Genomic DNA, 11,418 nt, shown 5'->3' on the forward strand with positions numbered 1-11,418 from the left:
GGCATGTTTAATCCATTTGCATTTATTATGATTACTGATACACTGGACATACTTTCTCTTTGCTTTTTTCTTCTTTTCTTATCTTTTATTTAACAGCCTGAGTTTTCTTTAATCTTGTTTTTTCTTTTATGGTTTGGAAGTTATACATTCTATTTCTATCATTTTAGTGTTTGCCCTTACAATTTTTAAGATACTCAATGAAATCTATACCAGTATCCTCCTCACAAGTCTCTACCTTCTGAAACGCTTATTAGAAATATACATGGTCTCTGCCTGTCCTTCAAGTCTCTTAACTTTTCTGTCATATTTCTATTTCTGTGGGATGCATTCTAAGTGATTTCCTCAGATCAAGCTTTCAATTCAGCATTTCTCTCCGTAGCTATGACTTACCTACTTTTAACCTGTTCAATGTGTTTGTCAACAAATATGCTTTTTCATTGGACAAATTGTTTTTGTTTTTTTCTCTAAATCTGCCTGTTTTCTTTTCATACTATCCTATTCTTATCATTTCTATTACTTTCATTATCCTGTGAACATTTTAAACATATTTAAGGTTTCTTTCAGACTGTTATCTCTGCTTCTTGGAGTAGAAATTCTATTATTTACATCTACCTGCTCATCCTCCCTCCTGGTAATTTATTTTATTGTAGAATTTTGTAATTTTTGACCATGAGTTCATCTTTAATGGAGACTGTTTTCCACAGGAGTCCTGTGTACTCTAGGTTGTGAAGTGTCTTAACAGGGAAATCTCACCTTTGCCTTTGCCAAGGCCTTTGGATTTCCCTGGTTCTGGGCCAGTTTTTATGTTAATTTTCCAGCTTTGCAGATAGCACGAAGTTAAAAATATATATACACACATAGTAGTAAGTGTGAGGTTCTAATTTATTATGGTCAACTCTTTTTGAACTCAAACCCTGAGATGATACAATCTTCATGCTGATTCCTTGGACTGGTGGATGGAATTTTTCTAGTTCATTTTTCAAAAGCATAGTAGCCCTGTGTTGACTCCCAGCTTCATGTGGCCTGAAGCCTTATGTGCTGTCCCCATACTGGCCCTAAAATCCCAGCCCCTAAACTCTGTACCTGGTTTGCATAGAACTATATACAAGCATACCTTGTTTTATTGCACTTCACTTTATTGAACTTTGCAGATATTGCATTTTTTTTTTTTTTTTTTTTTTTAACAAATTGAAGGTTTGTGGCAACCCTGCAAGGAGCAAGTCTACAGACGCTATTTTTCCAACAGCATTTGCTCACTTCATGTCTCTGTGTCACATTTTGGTAATTCCTGCAACATTTCAAACTTTTTCCATTATTATTATATTTGTTATGATCTGTGATCAGTGACCTTTGATGTTACTATTGTAATTGTTTGGTGCCACAAACCATGCCCATACAAGACAGCAAACTTAACTGATAAGTATTCTGACTGTTCCACCAACCAGCCATTTCCCCATCTCTCTCCCTCTCCTTGGGCCTCCTTGTTCCCTGAGACACAACAATATTGAAATTAAGTCAATTAATAGCCCTACAATGGCCTCTAAATGTTTAAGTGAAAGGAAGAGAAGCACGTCTCTCACTTTAAATCAAAAGCTAGAAATGATTAAGCTTAGTGAGGAAGGCATGTTGAAAGCCGAGACAGGCCAAAAGCTAGGCGTCTTGCATCAAATAGTTAGCCAAGTCATAAATGCAAAGGAAAAGTTCCTGAAGGAAATTAAAAGTGCTACTCCAGTGAACACACAAATGATAAGAAAGCAAAACAGCCTTACTGCTGATATGAGAATGTTTTAGTGGTCTGTACAGATCAAACTAACTACAACATTCCCGGGGAGGGGGGGTGATGGTGTGATGATTGGGAGATTGGGATTGACACGTATACACTAATATGTATAAAATGGATAACTAATAAGAACCTGCTGTATAAAAAAATAAATAAAATAAAATTCAAAAAAAATAAAGAAGTATAATTGATATGTTGAGAGGAGAGATATCAGAATCATAAAAAAAACAAAAAAACTAACTACAACATTCCCTTAAGCCAAAGCCTAATCTAGAGCAAGGCCCTAACTCTCTTCAATTCTATGAAGGCTGAGAGAGGTGAGGAAACTGCAGAAGAAAAGTCTGAAGCTAGCAGAGGTTGGTTCATAAGGTTTAGGGGAAGAAGCCGTCTCCATAACATACAAGTACAAGGAAGCAGCAAGTGCTAAAGTAAAAGCTGTAGCAAGTAATCCAGAAGATCCATCTAAGATAATTAATGAAGGTGGCCACACTAAAACAACAGACTTTCAATGTAGACAAAATAGCCTCATATTGGAAGAAGATGACATCTAGGACTTGCATAGCTAGAGAGAAGTCAATGCCTGGCTTCAAAGCTTCAAAGGACTGGCTGACGATCTTGTTAGGGGCTAATGCAGCTGGTGACTTGAAGTACAAGCCAATGCTCATTTGCCATTTTGAAAATCCTAGGGCCCTTAATAATTATGCGAAATCTACTCTGCTTGGGCTCTATAAATGGAACAACAAAGCCTAGATGACAGCAAATTTGTTTACAACATGGTTTACTGAATATTTTAAGCCCTCTGTCGAGACCTATTACTCCGAAAAAAGATTCCTTTCAAAATATCACTGCTCATTGACAATACACCTGGTCACTCAAGAGCTCTGATGGAGATGTACAACGAGATTAATGTTGTTTTCATGCCTGTTAACACAACATCCATTCTGCTGCAAGGAGTAATTTTGACTCTCAAGTCCTAGAAATACATTTCTAGGATACATACATCTAGAAATACATTAGAAATACATTTCGTAAGGCTATAGCTGCCATAGACAGTTGATTCCTCTGATGGAAAAGTAAATTGAAAATCTTCTGGAAAGAATTCACCATTCTAGATGCAATTAAGAACATTCATGATTCACGAGAAGTCAAAATATCAACATTAACTGGAGTTTGGAAGAAGCTGATTCCAAACCTCTTGGATGACTTTGAGAGGTTCTAGACTTCAGTGGAGGAATTAACAGTAGATGTGGTGGAAAGTGCAAGAGAACTAGAATTAGAAGTGGAGCCTAAGGATATGACTGAATTGCTGCAATCTCATGATTAAACTTTAATAATTAAGAAGTTACTTCTTATGGATGAGCAGAGAAAGAGGTTTCTTGAGATGGAATCTACTGCTGGTGAAGATGCTGTGAAGACTGTTGAAACGACAATGAAGGATTACATAAACTTAGTTGATAAAGCAGCAGCAGGGTTTGGTAGGATTGACTTCAATTTTGAAAGAAGTTCTACTGTGAGTAAAATGCTATCAAACAGCACTGAACGCTACAGAGAAATCATTCATGAAAGGAAGGGTCAATTGATGCGGCCAACTTCATTGTCATATTTTAAGAAAATGTCACAGCCACCCTTACCTTCAGCAACCACCACCCTTATCAGTCAGCAGCCATCAACATCGAGGCAAGACCTCCACCAGCAAGAAGATTCCAACTTGCTGAATGTTCAGATGACGGTTAGCATTGTTTAGCAATAAAGTATTTTTTAATTAAGGTATGTACATTTTTTAAGACATAATGCTATTGTACACTTAACAGATTACAGTATAGCGGAAACGTAGCTTTTATATACATTGGGAACCAAAAAAATTCGCATAATTGCAGTGGTCTAGAACCGAACCCGCAATATCTCCAAGGTATGCCTGTTATCTCCAGCTCTGGGTTTGGATTTCCTCTTTCTTCCTGGCACCTGAGGGTTTCTCTTTCTTCTTTTCAAGCTCAGCTCTGTATTGGAGACTTTTTTTTTTTCTTTTTTGGCCACACCATGCGGCATGCAGGATCTTAGCTCCCCGACCAGGGATGGAACCCACGCCCTCTGCAGTGGAAGAGCAGACTCCTAACTGCTGGACTGCCAGGGAAGTCCCTGTATTGGAGACTTTTTATCGAGCATTTCTACATGGCTGGAATGAGCTTGGGGGTTTCAGATCAGATCATTCCAGCATATGGAACTACAGAAGCCTAAGCTCTTTAGTATGGCATAAAAGGTCTTAACAAACATGGCTTGGCTCCTGACATCCTTTTCAGCCTCACCATTGGCTCAACATACATCAAACTATTTGAAGCTGCCTGAACAAACCACAGTATTTCACATCCTCTGCCTGGGATGCTCTTTCTCTGCCTGAACCACGTGGTAACACCTACTTATTTTGAAAGACTCTTCAAGAATCACCTCCTGTATGAAGCCTTGCTTGCCTCTCTCCAACCACATCTGACCAAACTCCCTTTTGAGTTTGTAATCTGCACAGGCTTCAATTACCCCATCTGTACTTTCTGCAAATAGTTATGTACAAGGCTGTCTTCTCCATTAGACTATGAACAACTTGAGGGCCGGAACAATTTCTTATTTTTCTCTCTATCCCCAGTGTGCAGTAGATGTAATTGAACAAAGTTATATCTACCCTCAAGGACTAAGTACAGTACAGTCTTCAGATCTGAAATATTAGGGCAAAAATAGAAAAATATAGCAGCCCGTTCCAGAGAAGAATTCCATATACATACAAAGAATGTTTTCCTATTTCTGTCCTCATATGGGCCCCAAAACGGATACTGCAAGTTCTTATCTGAATTATTTAGAGGAAAAAGGGAAGTGGAAATAAAATGTGAATGGGGAAGCTATAATGAGTAGTGGAATGGTTACTGCCAGAAAGAAAAGGTGCTCTCCAAAATACCATCTCGTCTTACAGTTGTGGATAGCTGGAATATCAGGTTTGGTAAAACCAATTAAGGAAAATTCTTTGCTCATAAGCAATAAAATGGGCACCATTCCACTGGTGGGGGCAGGGGACAACATATTGGCTAGTCAATCCTACAAAGGGAGTAAAGATTTATAGAGCATTCTTAAGTGCAGAACCTAAAATAATTAGCATCTTTTCAGAATCTTTCCATTTAAAAGAATCTCCTATTGCAACCAACAGAAGAAACCACTTTCCCTTAGGGAGAAAGACGAGATTAACCAAATTAACCTTTACTATTCAAATGTACACCACATGAGCTTATTGAGTGTCACTTTTATTGAATGTGATAAGGCTATGGCAAAATTACTTGCAATATGCTGATAACAGAAGTACAATGGTCCTAATATTCCAAGATTTTTATACCTCCTCTGCTGGCATTCAGAAACCTCCACTTTTTTTTAGTTCACAGACTGTGGAACCAGATTTTCTAGTTCAAATCCCAGCTCTGCCACTGAAAGCTTCATGACTTTGGACAAGCTACTTAATCTCTCTGTGCCTTAGATTCTTCATCTGTAAAATATAAATGATAAAAGCATCCATTTCACAGAGCTATTATTAGAATTTAAAGAGTTAATATATGTAAAGCACTTAGCACAATGCCTAGCCCACAGAAATGGGCTCAATAAATGTAAGCAGGAATCATTATTACTATCATCATCACCATCATCATCATCATTCTCAGCTCTAGTTTTACTACACAGCCTCTTTTTTTCCATACAAGAAAAGAGGGAACTATTTATTAGTTTTTATTATGTGCCAGGCACAATGCTTAGCCCTTTCAATACGCATTTATTTATTTAGCCCTCATAACAACCCTGCAGGTTAAATATTATTTCTGATGTTACTGATGAGGAAGTTGAGGCTTGAATATTCAGCAGATTCTTGTCATTAAAACATGATAGTGGTGTGTGGGAATAGTCACTTGGCAGAACGTGGACCTAGTTAACTCTCTAGAATTCATATTTAACTCAACTTGTTTTTAATTTGTCATTGTGCACACAGGAAAGTAAGCATGCATGCATGCATAAACGAAAGAGAACAGCAAGTACCACTTACTGAATGGTTATATGTCGCGACTTTCCTCTACCTAGCCAAATCTTTCCATCTCTTTAAGGTGCTCTAACCACTAAAACAGATGCTGAGCTCTTTCCTCTCTTAACTCTTTTTTTGGTCTGTGTTGGGTCTTTGTTGCTGCATGTGGGCTTTCTCTAGTTGCAGCAAGTGGGGGCTACTCTTTATCGCAGTACGCAGGCTTCTCATTGCAGTGGCTTCTCTTGTTGCAGAGCATGGGCTCTAGGCACGCAGGCTTCAGCAGCTGCAGCACACAGGCTCAGTAGTTGCGGCATGCGGGCCCTTAGAGCGTGCGGGCTTCAGTAGTTGTGGCTCATGGGCCCTAGAGCGTGCGGGCTTCAGTAGTTGTGGTGCACGGGCTTAGGTGCTCCACGGCATGTGGGATCTTCCCGGACCAGGGCTCGAACCCGTGTCCCCTGTATTGGCAGGTGGGTTCTTAACCACTGCGCCACCAGGGAAGTCCCTCTTCTTTTAACTCTTAACCCTTATTGTCTAATCAACAATTTTGTAATGGAGAACATATGATTTTGTACCATTACTTATTCATTTCTTATGATATGATGCCCTAATAGGAAGTCCCATAAAGGTTCATACTTTTTTTTTTTAAAGGCTCATACTTTTATCTTAAATTTTTCTTATGTTCCCTAAAGTACCTAGCATAGTACTGAGCATAAAGTTGTTTCACAATAACATTTGTGGAGTAGCTTACTATCCAGACCCAGCAAGGGCATCCCCAAATAATGATTATTGTTTATTCAATAAATTTTTACATACAATGTAGTAGGCACTGTGTTAGGTCTTAAAGCAGAATCAGAACATAAGAGACTGCAGTCCCAGTCCTAACAGTTCATAATAGATTGGGGAAACTACAGGTAATCAGATAATTACAATACAGTAAGGTAAGCTACAACAGATATTTGAACCAAGTGCCAAGAGAGTATCGAAGAGGGAAAGATTAATTCCCCACAAAGGACCCAGGAAGCATTTCATCATTCACTTATTTAACAAATATTTATTGACCACTAAGTATGTGCCAAGCACTGTGATAGGTCCAAGGGTGGAGAGGTAAATGAAATGTCCAAGGTCCCTGTACTCATGAAACAATCTAAGATTCACTTGAGCGGGATGACAAATGGGTAGGAATTCACTCTGTAAAAGATGCAGGAAAGGGGACCAGCATCAAGTCAAAGCCCTGGAGACATGAAAGAGAATAGATAGAGAAGAGCAAGAAATGGGGTGTGGCTGGAATGCATTCCCGTGAACGGGGAGCTGTAAGAGATGAGGTGAGATGGCACCTCAGACAGAACAGAATAGAAAGGGTCTCATATGCCATGCCAAGGCTTTTAGAGTTTAATTCATTTGGTCATTCAGCATGCCGCAGGGTGCAGCCAAAAAAAAAAAAAAAAAACTAACCATTTGGTCATTCAGAAAAATGCACCATGGCCTTCTATATGCCAAGCCCCATTCCAGCTACTGGGGCCACAAAACCAATAAGACATAGTCTTTCAAGAAGCTGAGAGTGTAGCAGGACACAGGCATGTAAAGAAACACTTATTATATAGCACAAGTTAAGTGCGATGGTAGAGGCGTGTTAAGATATAGGGATGGCTTAGAGAAGGGAGAGATTAGATTGGCTCTGTATCTGGGGGACAGAGGGTGGTTAGGAAAGACCTTATAGCAGAGGAAACTCTTGACTAGGTCATGGGAACAAAGGATTTCATAAAGTAGCTGATAACAGCAAACACTTACATAGTATTTAGTATGTGCCAGGCTCTGTTCCCAGCACTTTACATACATCGACTCACTCAAACTTCATTAACTACCTTATAAAATAGATATTATTACTAATCCCATTTTATTGATGAGGAAAGACACAGAGAGGTTAACTTGTCCAAGGTCACACAGGTAGTTTAAGTGGCAGAGCCGGGATTTTAACACAGGTAGTTTGGCTCGAGTCTGTGTTCTTAATTACTATACTATATTGCCTCCAAGACAAGAGAAAAAAGCCGTTCAAGGCAAACAGGACAGCATAAGCAAAGGTACAGAGGTATGAAAGAACACAACATCTTTGGGAAATTGTGAGTGGTTGACACTGGATGGAATGTAAATAAGAAGAGCAGCCCAGCAAGCAGGTACCAGGTCACAAGAGGGCCTTGGGTACCACGTAAAGAAATGTCTTTATCAAAAGGTAATTTGAAACCACTAAGGGAAGTGGTTCCCTCGGGCAGGAAGGTGACCTGAGTAGATTTTCTTTTTTTTTTAAAGACTTATTTCTCTGGCTTAAGTGTGGAGGCTGGAATGACAGGGGATGCCAAGGGCACGGAGACAAGTTAACAGACCACGACACTGCTCTAAATTCAACAAGATTTTTTTTTTTAATAAATTTACTTATTTATTTTTGGCTGAGTTGGGTCTTCGTTGCTGCGCATGGGCTTTCTCTAGTTGAGGCAAGCGGGGGCTACTCTTGGTTGCGGTGCGTGGGCTTATTGCGGTGGCTTCTCTTGTTGCAGAGCACAGGCTCTAGGTGTGCGGGCTTCAGTAGTTGTGGCTCGCAGGCTCTAGAGCGCAGGCTCAGTAGTTGTGGCGCATGGGCTTAGTTGCTCCGCGACATGTGGGACCTTCCCGGACCAGGGCTCGAACCCGTGTCCCCTGCATTGGCAGGCGGATTCTTAACCACTGCACCACCAGGGAAGCCCTCAACAAGATTTTGAATTTAAAGTGGGAGATGTTAAGGGCAAAAAGGATTTTTAGGAGACAGAATCGAAAACTAGATATAAGAGAGAAGAATTAAGGATAGTTTCTAAGTTTCTAGTCCCAGTTTCTTGGTATATGGATATAAAATGAATACAGGAGAATAAAAAACAGGTTTGGAAGAAAAACTATTGCATTTAAAGAGAATGTTATTCCATATGCCTATTGTTTATTCTGATTCCATAATCTTCACTTGGCTCATTCTCATCATCACACACAGTGATTCTCAACTGGGGCCCACGTGGGGACACAAAGGGCAGAAGGGTCAGGTGAAGGTATATTAGAATCTGGGTATTTGTATGTGAGTGTACATGTAGTTCAATTACTACAATCCTCTTTTTCTTCCAGACAGTCTGATATCACAATCCTGCCCACCACCATCCCTCACTGAGAATCACTACTGTGTACAATTATCCATGGATACTCTGACAAACAGTTGAAAACCTTGAATGTGTTCCAGGAAGTCACAAAACTGCAAAACTAGGAGAGATTTTAAAGACCATCTAGAGCTCAGTAGGTCTCAACCAAGGGGTACTTGTAAATATGTAGGGCATTTTTGGTCATCACAATGGGACATTGCTACTGACATTTACTGTCTGAGTGCCAGGGATGTTAAATTTTGTGCAACTCACAGGACAGTTCCAAATGATGAACAATTATCTTGCCCCAAAGGACAACAGTGTTCCTTTGAAGAAACACTGCTATAGGTCAAACACCACAGTTTCTAGATGAGGACAAAGTGAGATCCCAGAGAAGGAAATGACTTGCTAAAGATCACACAGCTGCACAGTAGGGCCTAGAACCCAGGGCTTTTGTTTATACTCCCATTTACTGCTTTCTAATCTGGGTCTGGTAAGCCTGTGGCACATCTAGAAGAGAAATCCAACTGAGTATATCAGTCAAGTACTCAGAAGGCCACCTTGTTATCACAGCCCTTTGTACATTTTCTCTAGCCCCAGATCTCACTCTCACCTTCAGAGATCTAGTCTAGAGGTGCAAGTTTGGCAGTCAGCAGCATGGGAAGCCTTAAGATGAATAAGATCACCCTGGCCAAATACATAAAATGTGACAAAGCTCTGGGGGGCACAAACATTAGTAGTCTAGTGGAGAAAATAGGAAGCAATAAAGGGAACCGAAAAGAAAAAGTCAGTAATGTAGGAGGAGAGGTTCAAGAAGACAAAGGGAACTAATTACAAACGTTCTTTTGTTTGTTTTTAGTGAAGTAATAATTACCACTAATTGGGTACTTATATCCATTGATTCACTGTTGGTTGTCTATCCTGTATCTATTCCTTGCCTCTTCCTTGCTAACAGAAATCAGACAGTTTGAGGTTGCAAAGAGTCTATTTTAACAGTCTCTCTTCCAGTCTCAGCTGTCGCTGTAAAGGCCATGTGACACAGCTCTGGTCAATAGGATATGAGGGTATGGTATCATCACCCAATCTTACTGAGTTTGTACAGGGAACACAAAATCATATTTGGTACTTTAACATTCCATTTAATAGACAAGAAAATTTTGCAAAAGAAGAATAACTTAGGGGGCTTATCCTACCAGCTAGCAAAACACACCACAAAGCCAAAGTAATTAGAAGAGTGTTACATAAGTGCAGGAATTGATAAACAAGGTATGGGGGGAAACAAACCTGGAGTGGTCAGGAACACTCTGGGGAGGAGGCACAGAAATAAGTAATTCATAGGTCTTCCATAGTAGAACTCCTCCAGACCTCCTGGCTATCACAGTCCTTTGCACATTTTCTCCACTCCCAGATCCCCTCTCACCTTCAGAGATTCAATCGTGGCCTGCTTGTAAATCTTTCCTCCAGGAGCTTTCTTCTGAGGACTATTCTGGATTCTGGGTGTTCGAAGGACGAATTTATCCATTCCTAGGGGACTCCAACTACCTTCACGTGTTTGCACCGTGTTCTGCTCAAGAAAGAGGGCAGGTTCTAAAACGTCATCAAAGCTTCTGTGATGTGTGTTCCCTATAGTGACACAATTGGGTTCTACACACTCTGGAAGCATTCCTGAATTATTAGGACTCTTGGGTGCAATTCACAGGAAGATTTCCTCCTGAAAAAGAAACATCTTCCTAAAAACTGAAAACTGTATACAATGATGGGTCTACTTCCTGAATTAGGAGGTGCCTAGCTTTCAGAAGTGCACACTGTAGAGGGGCTTCCAATACTGGGCCAGGCGTTGAACCTGGTGACTTCTAAAGCCTCTTCCAACTTAGGTTGGGTTGTGGCAGGGTTAGCGTTCCCCCGGGTTCAACGAAGCTGTCTTAATTACCGCACCATAGCCACAACCCCAAGGGTTCCCCTAGTAACCAATAACCAACAACCTCCTCCAGATCTCAGCAGGGTCCTCACAGCAACCAGTCATCTCCAGGAACTACTCCGTGGTCAAAGGACCCTAACCACGACTGTCCTGCTCTGATCCCAGAGCAAAGGGAACCACCACCTTCCTCTGCCCTCAGCACTCAGGAGCCCAGGAAGGGGAAGCCTAACAACGATGTCTTGTGAGACCCACCAGGAAAAGCAGTCCTGCCAGCAGCTGGGCCTCTCCAGAACGCACCCTCTGAGGGCCCAAGCCTAGACCTTGGGGGTCAGAACTAAACCGACGCTTCCTTCCACGGCTACAATTTCTCGTTAGAGGCTCAGCTAGCCGCGAGAACACCGACGGCCGTCATCCGGGTGGAGGGGGTGGGTGTGAACCAAACCACATTCCCCAGAATACACCGCGAAGGGGCGGGCTCAGGCGCACCTAGGGCGGCTGTAGTTCTCCGAGACCAACTTTCCCAACCCACCGT

At 41.0% G+C, this 11,418-nt stretch overlaps 1 protein-coding gene across 1 annotated transcript in view; it reads right to left on the reverse strand.

The window, feature by feature from the left end:
• Positions 1 to 11,295, reverse strand: part of TCEANC2 (transcription elongation factor A N-terminal and central domain containing 2) — a 36,776-nt gene extending 25,481 nt beyond the window's left edge. Inside the window, exons 1-2 of the mRNA XM_061186552.1 lie at positions 11,139 to 11,295; positions 10,389 to 10,532 (exon numbers count right to left, since the gene is read on the reverse strand). Coding sequence (XP_061042535.1) covers positions 10,389 to 10,490 — 102 coding nt within the window. The 5' untranslated portion in view covers positions 10,491 to 10,532; positions 11,139 to 11,295. The remainder of the gene's footprint in view (positions 1 to 10,388; positions 10,533 to 11,138) is intronic.
• Positions 11,296 to 11,418: the final 123 nt, after the last annotated feature.

This window comes from Eubalaena glacialis, chromosome 3 (genome assembly GCF_028564815.1).
Source record: "Eubalaena glacialis isolate mEubGla1 chromosome 3, mEubGla1.1.hap2.+ XY, whole genome shotgun sequence".
Classification (NCBI taxonomy): domain Eukaryota; kingdom Metazoa; phylum Chordata; class Mammalia; order Artiodactyla; family Balaenidae; genus Eubalaena; species Eubalaena glacialis.